Raw genomic sequence first — 13,172 nt, 5'->3', positions numbered from 1 at the left:
CTGTGATGATAAAAAGAAGAATTCAGGAAATGATGAGTCTCTCAACATCTCTGGCAAACTTGTTATAAGCAGATACGAAACTTACTAGAAGCCCAAGGAAAGGGAAAATAGGGAGAAAGATAGGAAGGGTGTCTTTGTGGTTCACTAAACCACAAAGAAAACTCGCTAAAACAGTGGGAGCATATATGGTCTGACTTTCTGAGTCACAAATATGTAGGGAAAAAAAGGACTTTTAATAAAGAGTACACTGAATAAAAAGACTCAAAGCAACTAGAGCTGTTTATGTAGGCACCTGAACATTCAAAACAGTCCTTAGATGATCAACTGTTGGTGGTGAACAGGGATGGATGTATAATTCAGCAAACTCCTTTTTTGTAAACAGTTTAGAATACTAAATAGTTTTTGGCTTTGTGGGCCAGATGGTCTCTAGAGCGACTACTCAGCTCTGCCCTTTCAGTGCAAAAGCAGCCATGGATAATATGTAAGAGAATGGGTGTGGCTGTGTTCCAAGAAAATGACCTATGGATGTTAAATTTCATATCATTTTTACAGGTTGTAAAATATTATTGCTTTTGATCCCCCCACCACCAGCTACCTAAAAATATAAAAATCATTCTTAGCTCACAGGCTACACAAAAACAGGCAGCAGGATGGATTTGGCCACTGGGCTGTTGTTTGCTGGTCCCTGGACTAAGAACAACAGCTTTAAATCACTATGTCTACTTTCCAGCACAGTGACAACACAATTTGAATTTTTTTTTTTTTTTTTGAGACTGATTCTTGCTCTGTCGCCCAGGCTGGAGTGCAGTGGCGCGATCTTGGCTCACTGCAAGCTCCGCCTCCCAGGTTCACGCCATTCTTCTGCCTCAGCCTCCCGAGTAGCTGGAACCACAGGCGCCTGCCACCATGCCCGGCTAATTTTTTGTAGTTTTAGTAGAGACAGGGTTTCACCTTGTTAGCCAGGATGGTCTCGATCTCCTGACCTTGTGATCTGCCCACCTCAGCCTCCCAAAGTGCTGGGATTACAGGCGTGAGCCACCGCGCCCAGCCTGAAGTTAATTTTTTTTAACTAAAAATAATTTTGATCAAATTTTACTTACTGCAAAAGCAAGTCTAAGTTCATTAGGAAAACTTTAAAAATACAGATAAAAAGAAAAATTTAAATGTCTATAATCTTTTTTTTAGATGGAGTCTCACTCTGTCATCCAGGCTTGAGGAGAGTGGCACAATCTCAGCTCACTGCAACCTCCAGCTCCTGGGTTCAAGTGATCCTCCCACCTCAGCCTCCCAAGTAGCTGGAATTACAGGTGTGCACCACCATGCCTGGCTAATCTTTTTTTTTTTTTTTTGTATTTTTAGTAGAGATGGGGTTTCACCATGTTGGCCAGGCTGTTTTCTAACTCCTGACCTCAAGTAATCTGCCCGCCTCAGTCTCCCAAAGAGCTGCCGCCTGTATAATCTGATACCTTTTACATAGCCAGGCAACATTAAATGTTTTCAGATTATTTTTCCTAAGCCCATAAACTTATAAGCATGTATCTATATGTAAACATACACATTTATTTTTTAACAAAACATGAGATTTACTATATATTCTTTTTCAACACTCACTTTTTAAAAAGTTAAGTTGTACCTAACATTTTATGTTGCTTAATATTTGTCTAGTGTTATTTTAATGACTGCATAGCATTTTATTGTATGGATTTACCATAATTTATTTAAATAATCCGCTAGTTGAACATGTGGTTTGTTTTCAATTTGCCACTAGTGTAAGCAATGCTGTAATGAGCATCCTACATGTAGTTAGTTAATTCAGTAGTAAAATTCCTAAGTGAAATTGCTGGATAAAAGAGCAAATCCATCTTAAGTGACTGGAGATGTGGGTATAATAATTTTTAAGACAATGATTCCCAGCTATAATTCTTCCTTTTGCTGAAATAGCTTTGTTTTCCGTAGCATAAGAAGCACACTTGTCTCATGTTATCCAATAGGACTTTCTGCAATGACAAAAATGTTCTGGGTCTGTTCTGACCAGTATGATAGCCACTAGCCACATGTGACTGCTGAGCATTTGAATTGTGGCTAGCATGACTGAGGAACCAAATTTTAAATTTTATTTACTTTTAATTAAATTGGCTAGCACGGCTGTAGCTCCTTGGATCTCTTACCATTTCAGGCAAAAGTTCCTAAATGCTAATCCACAAACTGGGGCTGATATGTGATAAAGATTTCACTGCTCTTTAATAAATTAGAAATATAACAATGCGGCCTGGCGCGGTGGCTCATGCCTGTAATCACAGCACTTTGGGAGGCCGAGATGGGTGGATCACGAGGTCAGGAGATCAACACCATCCTGGCTAATATGAAACACCGTCTCTACTAAAAATACAAAAAAATTAGCCAGGTGTGGTGGCGGGCACCTGTAGTCCCAGCTACTCGGGAGGTTGAGGCAGAAGAATAGCGTGAACCTGGGAGGCGGAGCTTGCAGTGAGCTGAGATGGTACCACTGCACTCCAGCCTGGGTGGCAGAGTGAGACTCCATCTCAAAAAAAAAAAAGAAACATAACAATGTGTAGGTTATATTTTCATAAGTCACAATTTATCCAACTTGAATAATCTAATAATCTACCTTGATTTTGAGAATAATTTCCTTTATTTAAATTTTTTAAATTTTTATTTTTGGCCCTTGTAGAGCAAATACTTCCCCATCTTTGCTGAGATGCGGTATAACATGTTCACTGAAATCAGATCACAAGCTTTGGATCCTGCCAAGTTCTAGGCTACCTAGATTCAAACCTTGATTCCCATGTTCACTAGTTGACGAACCCAAAGAAGTTATTCATGGTCCCTGGCCCTCAGTGTGCTTATCTGTAAAGGGTAATGACAGTAGTAACACTATCAGGGTTGTTGTGAAGATTAAGTTCGTTAATAAATTACATAGAAAAAACATAAACAGTATCTGGGACACAGTAAGTACTCAATAGCAGCCAGGTGTAGTGACTCATGCCTGTAATCCTAGCACTTTGGGAGGCCGAAGTGGGCGGATCACCTGAGGTCAGGAGTTCAAGACCAGCCTGGCCAACATGGCGAAACTCTAGCTCTACTAAAAATACAAAAATTTGCCGGGTGTGGTGGCGGGCATCTGTAGTCCCAGCTACTTGGAAGGCTGAGGGGGGAGAATCGCTTGAACCTGAAAGGTGAAAGTTGCAGTGAGCCAAGATGGGACCACTGCACTCCAGCCTGGGCGACAGAGCGAGACTCTGTCTCCAAAAAAAAAAAAAAAAAAGTAAGTGCTCAATAGAAATGTTATATGAAATTAATATAAAATGAAATTAACATTACATTAAGTGAAATGTTAACTTCATTCAATTAGTATTACTACAACAATGATAGTGAATATATTTTTTATATCAAAATGTCATTTCTTTCATGGATTCGTGGTGCTATTTTTTTGAACATTTCTTTTTTTTTTCTTTTTCTTTTTTTTTTTTTTTGAGACAGCATCTTGCTCTGTTGCCCGGGCTGGGGTGGAGTGACACGATCATAGTTCACTTCAATCGTGAAATCCTGGGCTCAAGCAATCCTCCTGCCTCAGTCTCCCAAGTAGCTAGGACTACAGGTATGCAACACCATGTCTGGCTAATTAAAAAAGAAATTTTGGGCCAGGCACACTGGCTCATGCCTGTAATCCAAGCACTTTGGGAGACTGAGGCGGGTGGATCACCTGAGGTCAGGAGTTCAAGACCAGCCTGGCCAACATGGTGAGACCCTGTCTCTACTAAAAGTACAAAAATTAGCTGGGCATGATGGCGCGTGCCTGTAATTCCAGCTACTTGGGAGGCTGAGGTGGGAGAATTGCTTGAACCCAAGAGGCAGGGGTTGCAGTGAGCTGAGATTGCACCACTGTACTCCAGGCCTGAGCGACACAAAGAGACTCTGTCTATAAAATTTGTAGAGATGGGGCTTCATTAGGTTGCCCAGACTGGTCTCCAACTCTTGAGCTCAAGTGATCCTCCCACCTTGGCCTCCCAAAGTGCTGGGATTATAGGTGTGAGCTGCCACACTCAGCCTGTTTGAAAATTTCTTTTTAGGCAAAGCAAACAGCTGGTAACTGTTTGTTTGCTTTTTAAAGATTGATCCATACAGCCAGATTCTGGGAACCACTGGCCTGTCATGTTTCTAAAACCTGGTCTCATTGCCCTGATAATATTCACCTGAGATATTTGAGAAAATGCTTGGATTATCTATTTTACAGATTATGACTTTAAGTCCCATGTTTATTTGCAGACTGGAAATCAGTCCTGCTACTTGGTTTGGCAGAGTGGACTTTAATGACAATTTCCTTAGACCAGTGACTATGAAACTGAACTGTGGACACTATGTCTAAATCCAGATGATAATTAATGTCCCTATAAGTTAATATAGATCAAATAGACTTTAAAGTCAAGGAAATGGTCAAATGCATTTTAAAAGACTTCTTAAAAACATTTTCAGCCAGATGCAGTGGCTCAAGCTTGTAATCCCAGCACTTTGGGAGGCCGAGGCAGGCAGATCACCTGAGGTTGGGAGTTTGAGACCACCCGGACCAACATGGAGAAACCCCGTCTCTCCTAAAAATACAAAATTAGCTGGGTGTGGTGGCCTGTAATCCCAGCTGCTTGGGAGGCTGAGGCAGGAGAATTGCTTGAACCCAGGAGGCGGAGGTTGCAGTAGCTGGAGATCACACCATTGTACTCCAGCCTGGGCAACAAGAGCGAAACTCCACCTCAAAAAAAAAAAAAAAAAAAAAAAATATATATATATATATGTATATTCATTTGCTGTGAACAACAAATAACTGGGTTAGTTTCTATGCCCCAGTTTTACAAGATAACATCTTTTGGAAGGATAAATAAAAACATGTGAAAATGTATCAACCATACATTGCATTTTGGAGGAAAAATTTTCTAGCTGTGAGGCATTAACCTTACTGATGATATGACCTCTCACCTGGACTGCCTGGTATCCACAAACTGTTCATTGATGGACGACTTTCTGAAATGGATTCGCTCAATACCAAGAGACTTGGGAGGAAGAATTCTTGGAGAATGAGGTACTGAACTTGATCGCTGCCCAGGAAGAGTGAAGGCGTCACTGGCTATAATAAGTAAATGGGTGAATGAAAAAATAAGTAGGCAAATTAATAGGTAAATAAATATCTTGCCAACACCTCAAAAAAGAAATTAGAAGATTTAGTGAACAAAGTGTTCTTCCAAAGACGATATTTTTAGAAGAACATAACTCTTTCAAGAAGTTAATTTTTATATTTTATACACCAGCAAAAATGAAATTACTGAACACTCTTCTGGGACCTGAACCATCTTTTGCCAAATTCAACAGGTGTCACTCTGAGTGAGTAAATCACTCAAGGAGAATGGGTAATACTGCAGCTTTTAAAAAGCTATATTAAAGAAAACCCCCAGTGTGAACCAAGGGGAAGTTGGCCTGGATCATTTTTGTTCTCCTTTACTTTTAAAGTTTTTAGGCCTCTTTGGCCAAAGGCTTATCCTGTCATTGAAAGTAAGGAAACTGACTTATGCTGCATTATTAGAGGCTTGTTATGTTTCCCACTGATATTTACATTTTCAAAGAGGGATGGCAAGCATGACCAAACATCAGCTCACATGAAGAATTCTGCAGTGGTGAAATTTTATGCACCATAAAACTTGGAGAAGATAAAGCAGTGGGGGTGTGGTTTCCTGGAATTCTTCAAGTCATACCACAGAGACTGCCAACTCAGTCATGATTAAGTACAAGTGATGACAAAGAAACACTCTATTAGTTGATAGTAAACCCATTCTATAATGAACTGTATTGAACGGCTGGGCGCGGTAGCTCACGCCTGTAATCCTGGCACTTTGGGAGGCTGAGGCAGGCAGATCACCTGAGGTCAGGAGTTCGAGACTAGCCTGACCAATATGGTGAAACCCCATCTCTACTAAAAATATAAAAATTAGCTGGGAGTGGTGCCTAACGCCTGTAATCCCAGCTACTCGGGAGGCTGAGGCAGGAGAACTGCTTGAACCTGGGAGGCGGAGGTTGCAGTGAGCTGAGATCGCACCATTGCACTCTAGCCTGGGCAACAAGAGCGAAACTCCCTCTCAAAAAAAAAAAAAAAAAAAAAAAGAGAGAAAAGAAATGTATTGAACAAATACAGGCCATTACAATCAATACAGCCTGCCTCTATGAAACAACAAAATGACAGGTAGCCCGATGTCTAACTGTGCCCTTCTTCCTAAGTAAAATAAACTTTCCTTTAGCTAGAACATGAAAGTTTATTTCATATTGTAAAACATACAATGATTTTATTTCATATTGTGATGAATACAGTGATAATGTGTACAATCTAATATCCTGGTTTTGATATTGGACTCCAGATATATAAGATGTCACCATTGGGAAAAGCTGGGTGAAGGAATCTTTGTATTAGTTATACAACTCCCCATGAGTCTATGTTTACTTCAAAATAAAAAGTTAAGAAACACTTTAGAGAGCCTTAAAGTCCTTACTGAGAGACTCAGATACTCCTTTGAGGGCATTCTGATTTCCTGAGGTCATGTGATTTTTGCGGTGCTGTTATTAACGCTGAGTTAACCTGAGTAGGTGTTAATCATACACTTCCTTTCCCAACCATTTTGCAAAAATGTAAGTTAGTTTATTCTACTTTTTCTCAAAAGAAAAACAAATAGGCCTTACTTAACTAAGAAAATTATCTTAATTATTTCAGAATATCTAACATTTTTAAACCAAAAAAGGAAGAGCCACTTACGATCATCATAGGTGGTGGTGTCAGACAAAGAGCTACTCTCTGAGGGGATTATGTCTTCTGTGAATAAAAATAACTGCCTTTAGTATAATTGTGCATTTATATAATTAGAGGGGCTTAGAGAAACAATTTTCAATGCAGTGCATTTTATTTTCATTTAAATAAATGTAATTAATTACAGCGCATTGAGAATAATTAACTACCGTAGTAAGAACTGACTCATATACTAACAAAAATCAAAACATTTTACATATTGTACAAATATTAGATTATTTCTTAAAATGGAACAGACTTCAAGGGAGTGCTGGTTTTAGACTAGTTTTCGGTGTTTCTTCTACACTGGAACAAAACTTTACCTACATATTTAGTGCTTACGACCAACAAACTGGAAAGAAAAATTATGCCATTCTTATCATAAATGCTAAATGTTAAATAAAACACATTTGAATCCTCATTTGAGAATCTACTCTTAATATAACTTGGCTTTTGACCCCTCCCGGAAAGAAAGGGTCTTTTCTTTCTTTTTTTTTTTTTTTCTTGTTTGTTTTTGGGACAGGGTCTCATTCTGTTGCCCAGGCTGGAGTGCAATGCTGCGATTGTGGCTCACTGCAGCCTCAACCTCCTGGGCTTAAGCAATCCTCCCCCGACTCAGCCTCCTGAGTAGCTGAGATTACAGATATGCAGCACCACGCCTGGCTAATTTTTTGGATTTTCAATAAAGATAAGGTATCACCATTTGGCCAGGCTGGTCTTGAACTCCTGGGCTCAAGTGACCTGCCTACCTAGGCCTCCCAAAGTACTGGGATTAAAGGTGTGAACCATTATGACTGGCCAAGCTTTTCAACAGGTTTTTCAACAGTGGCACTACTGACATTTTGAACTGGATAATCCTTTGTCCTGGGGAGCTGTCCTGTGCATTATAGGATTTCCAGCCTCCCTGGTTGAGAACCACTGAATTAGGTTTAAGTCTTGGTTTTGCCATTTGTCGACTATGAGGCCTTGGGCAAATTACTTAATCTCTAAGTATCACCTGGCTCAACCCCACGATGGGGATAACAACAGTACGTATCACGTAGTGCTGGGGTGAGGCGTTAGAATAACGGATGTAAAGCCCCTAGCCCAGCTCCCAGCATTACATGACAAATGCTCAGTAAATGTTAGCTAGACTTAAATCTTTAGTTAACTAGACACTGCGTTCTGGTTGGCAATGGCCATAACACTCTGACTATTGCTGGTATCCCTCAAATGTTAAATAACGTGGCCAGGGGCAGTGCCTCACGCCTGTAATCTCAGCACTTTGAGAGGCCGAGGTTGGCAGATCACTTGAGTGTCAGGAATTTGAGACCAGCCTGGCCAACATAGTGAAATCCTGTCTCTACTAAAAATACAAAAATTAGCCAAGAATGGTGGTGCATGCCTGTAATCACAGCTATTTGGGAGGCTGAGGCAGGAGAATTGCTTGAACCTGGGAGGTGGAGGTTGCAGTGAGCTGAGATCATGCCACCGCACTCCAACCTGGGCAGCAGAGAGAGCTCTGTCTCAAAAGAAAAAAAAAACAAAAAATAAAAACAAACAAAAAAATGTATTCAGTAAAGAGAAGTATCTCAGATGTGTTGATCTGCATTTGCAAATCATTCCATATTCAGTTGAGTGTTTTGGCACGAGGTTCTAGGCAAATATAATCCTTCAATGTAAACTTCAAAACCATTATGAAGGGAAGCTCTCCAACCAATCTCTAATGTTAATCTGTAACAGAGACAAGTGAACTATCTCTATTAGACACACAGTGGAGCTTAAAGGCAAGGTGCCAGTATAGTCAGCTGTTAGGCATACTTTCACTGTAAAGGAGAACATTTGAATTTTGCACAGTTTGAGGATGAATGGGTCGTAGCAAATGGCCATGAAGTTAAGCACAATGCTAATCACCCATATCTGTAGGTCCAGAAATTAACCACCCCAAAGGCCACCTGGATTTCACATTCAACCAAAGCTACTCTACATTCACCAGCTGTAGTGGACTAACACTTGTGTGTTGATGCTGTACATTCCCTTTCCAAAAGCCATGTCTGCTTTGTAAATCATATGCTCTACACCCAATTATATTCTAAACTCACTCACCTTATTTCATCAAATCTAAGATACATATTTTAAGTACCAGCAAAAAATAATTTAAAAGGTACTGCCAAATATGACTGTAATACACCATCTAGTGTGTTAAGAACTATCCCAAGGCTGGGCGTGGTGGCTCACACCTGCAATCCTGGCAGTTTGGGAGGCTGAGGTGGGAGGACTGCTTGAGCTCAGGAGTTTGAGACCAGCCTGGGCAACATGGTGAAACCCCGTGTCTACAAAACATTAGCCGGGCATGGTGGTGCGTGCCTATAGTCCCAGCTGCTAGGGAGGCTGAGGTAGGAGGATCACCTGAGCCCAGGAAGTCGAGGCTGCAGTGAGCTTTGATGGTACCACTGCACTCCAGCTTGGGCCACAGAGAGATCCTGTCTCAAAAAAACAAAAACAAAAACAGACAAACAAAAAAACCCAAAACTATCCCAATTTCATAGATGTTAAAATGTAAAGGAAAAAATGTCTTAGAATCAAAGAAATACAATCATATTTCAATCACCAGGCTGAAAACCATGCCAATAAACATGTAAGGTCAATGGGACTTTAAATCTACCTGGGATTTCTCAGTTTACTTTTTTTCTGAAAATGAAAGTCATAAATACATAATGTTGAGAACTTGGAAAATACAGAATAATATTAAGAAGAAAATTAAGTTACTTGAAATCCCACAACTGTTAGTATTTTGAAATATTTCTTGGCCAGTCTTTGCATGTGCATATTTCTAAAAAATTGGGATCATGTTGTGGTAACAATTTTATATCTGGCTTTTCTGCATTTCATGTTATATCATGACCATTTGCCCTTATCTTTATTTTTTAATTTTGTTCACTTTTTTTTTTTTTTTTGAGACAGGGTCTTGCCCTGTCACCCATGCTGGAGTGCAGTGGTGCAATCATAGTTCACTGCAGCCTCGATTGCCTGGGCTCAAATGATCCTCCCATTTCAGCCTCCCATGTGGCTGGGACTGCAGGTATGCACCACCATGCCTGGCTAATTTTTAAAATATTTTTTGAAGAGAAGGTGTTTCACCATGCTTCCCAGGGTGGTCTCAAACTCCTTAGCTCAAGGGATCCGGTCACCTCAGCCTCCCAAAGTGCTGGGATTATAGGTGTGGGGTGCCGTGCTCATGCTGCCCATATCTTTAAATAGCCTTCATAAATCACAGAAATTTTAAATCAAGTTTACATACTTATAAAACTGAAATTCCAAACAATTTTTATCCTAAGAAACTTAGTTTGTCAGGCGCAGTGGCTCATGCCTGTAATCCCAGCACTTTGCGAGGCTGAGGACGGTGGATCACCTGAGATCAGGAGTTTGAGACCAGCCTGACCAAGATGGTGAAACCCTGTCTCTACCAAAAATACAAAATTAGCTGGGTGTGGTGGCGCATGCTTATAACCCCAGCTACTTGGGAGGCTGAGGCAGGACAATCACTTGAACCCGGGAGGTGGAGGTTGCAGTGAGCCGAGATTGCCCCATTGCACTCCAGCCTGGGCAACAAGAGTGAAACTCTGTCTCCAAATAAAAAAGAAAACTTAGTTTTGAACACCTGGTTTTTCCTTCTGTCTCTCATCAAATTAACTGGTAACTGGTTTGCAAATGCTACATATCATTAAGTACTGAGTAGAGGACTCAAAAAAAAACCCTTACTTATTACTAACCTGGTAACACTGTTGCTTTCTGGCTGGGTTTCTTTCCACACCTAATTCGGTATTCGTTTATTGCATTTTCAATCTCCTGAAGCTTTTTCATCGCATCTGTGTAATCTTGCTTTCGCTTTTTCTTCACAGTTTTACAAAGGTCTGGCTCATTGGCAAGTTTCTTTGCAGCTTCCACCAGCTTTTGTTGTATTAGAAAATTACTCTCCAGTTCTTGCAAAGCAGGATCCTGCATTTATACAGTGATAGTTTTATTTTTATGGACACATATGATCAACTCTTACATGCATTGTGTAATAAAACTTCCCGTGTACTTTCTTGAATCAGATGTTCTTTGAGAACACTATCTTCCCAAGTTTTACTGCATAGACATCCTTGTCAAACACTTTCCTTTACCCATCTTAGCTTGAACTTCTCATTAGTCCAAACCTCTTCCCTTTTCAAGGAAGGGAATGGCCTTTCATTCATTCAGTTGGTTGGGAGAAGATCACAGTTTTCACGGATATATTCTTAACTCAAAGCTCATGGATGCAGAAGGTTATATTCATATGCATAGCTTTAGAGACAGATAAATTTGGGTTTGATCTTCTTCCTGGTAATTTCTGGTTGCATGACCCTGGATAAACAGCTTCATCTTTTAATGCTTCAGTTTTTTTCATTTGTAAAATGAAGATAACACCTACCTTATGAAAGTAGGATGAGGATTAAATGAGATAATATATGTACATTGCTTAGCTCAGAGATGGGTACACAGTGAGCACTCAATAAATAGCAAAGATTTCCAAAGATGAAAACAGATACAATTTTCTAAAGCTAAGATGGTCAAATTTCTACAAGAAACACAGATATGGTCATATCGGCTGGTGACATGTAAATGAGAAAGTATTATACATTCTATATTGGCTAACAAATATTTTAACTTGATTGTAGCTCAGTGCTGTGCATGTATTATCTCATTTAATACTCACTGGATCCCTTGGAGGGAAGTCCAATCATTACCCCCATTTTACAGATGAGGAAAACTGAGGCCTGAGAAATGAGACTTTAGAGAGGCTAAACTATTTGACAAAGGCTATTATTTAGTTTTAAGTAAACAAACCTAATGGTGGTGTTCTTAATTCTTATAATACTGACTCTCAAATGAGAAACATTTGGAGTTCACTGAATGCCTGTGTATGATTTGGGGAGTAAAGTAGTGAGAAATAACTCAATTTTGACTGGAGTAGGCATGAAAGAAAGAGTTCAATTTGGTCTACACGATTCATCTGTACTGGTGAGATAACATACAGCAGAGACTCAAAAACCAAAGGAAAAAGTCCGCTACACTCAGACAGCTTTCCTGTCTTACGATTAATTGAAAGGCTCAGAGGCATTGTTCGTACCTCTTCACTCGGCAGCAAGTTGTCATCTAATTTGAATGCAGTACCCACACGTCTTCTGACCTGAGGAGGCTTCTCACCTATGTTCAGGGGATACTCCTTTGGCATTTTGCCTGTGAGCTCCTGTAAAACAGGACAGAATCAGAGCAGATAATTGACACTGGCCAAAGTTGTCAAGCACAATTTGATGAGCCCAAAAAAGCAGACTCACAGCCTCTCGCAAACAGATCTTCTTAAGTTCTTCAACTTTTTTCAGAAGTTTTTCTTGTAATAGTTTCTCCTTCTTCTTTAGTTCAAGGATTTTTTCTCTCTTTTGCTCCTCACTAACTTCTGAGTCTTGAGAACCTAGGGGATGAGGAAAGGGCAGGGAAAGTTTATATAAGGGATATTTCCTTCCTTTCTAAGGGACAAAGGATTTTTAAGCTAAAGCTGCTATTAAATGGTAGTTTCTTTCTTTTCTCCTTGTTTCTCAACATAATAAAAGGAAACTGGAAAACATTTTCTCATTCTTCTGGGCATCAAACAGAACCTGGTAACAAAATGTGCCTTTTTGCATCCTGGCTCAGTCATTTTGGGGGTAATGATAAAATGCTTAATGACCCAGACACACCCAAGGAAAAATTTCATTTTTCTGCGCAGAAGAGAAGGTAAGATGGTCCTTGAAGAGTTGTTTCAAGTGTTCTTTTACAAAGTAAGCAAGCAAGGAAAAGAAAAATCTGTGTGAAGGAAGGTCATGCTTCAGAGTCACAAATTGACAGTGAGATTTAGATGGGACGAATCATTTTAGTAAAGTTACATACACTTAATGATAAGAGATTCCAGAATTTTTACAGAGGAAGGGCTTAGGGGAAGCTATCACATTTGAGGGGTGTGCTTGTAATCATGTTTGTATAGCATTTTATATTGCACGGAGAATTAGACAATCTGTATCAAAAACTAAATGCTGGAAAAAGCAGCTGCTGTGGAAAATGTTCTTTCAAGCCACACCTAGGTACTCACCATCCTTGCATCTCATATTACACGCACAAGCTATTTGTAATTTGACTTTCTACATATTCTTTAAAAAATTAGCCTTAAAATTTTATTCAAAGTTGTTGCATACATATTTATTGACATACTTATTTATTCCCAAAATAATGGACTAAAAGATGAATTTAGAAGTGGTTTATGACCAAAAAAACAAACAAAATAAAGATGGCTTGCATG

The 13,172-nt window shown here is 39.7% G+C and overlaps 1 protein-coding gene across 3 annotated transcripts in view; it reads right to left on the bottom strand.

Annotated features, from left to right (window-relative positions):
• FRMD4B (FERM domain containing 4B) overlaps positions 1-13,172 on the bottom strand; it is a 370,979-nt gene that overhangs the window by 12,407 nt on the left and 345,400 nt on the right. For all 3 annotated transcript variants that reach the window (XM_054551889.2, XM_054551891.2, XM_054551890.2), the window contains 5 exons: positions 12,178-12,311; positions 11,970-12,089; positions 10,591-10,816; positions 6,809-6,865; positions 4,990-5,137 (listed from right to left, as the gene is read on the bottom strand). In XM_054551889.2, the coding sequence (XP_054407864.2) occupies positions 4,990-5,137; positions 6,809-6,865; positions 10,591-10,816; positions 11,970-12,089; positions 12,178-12,311 (685 nt within the window). The remainder of the gene's footprint in view (positions 1-4,989; positions 5,138-6,808; positions 6,866-10,590; positions 10,817-11,969; positions 12,090-12,177; positions 12,312-13,172) is intronic.

The sequence above is a fragment of the Pongo abelii genome, chromosome 2, assembly GCF_028885655.2.
Source record: "Pongo abelii isolate AG06213 chromosome 2, NHGRI_mPonAbe1-v2.0_pri, whole genome shotgun sequence".
Lineage (NCBI taxonomy): Eukaryota > Metazoa > Chordata > Mammalia > Primates > Hominidae > Pongo > Pongo abelii.
Note: the sequence above shows the minus strand (reverse complement) of the source record. Positions and strands in the feature narration are given on the sequence as shown.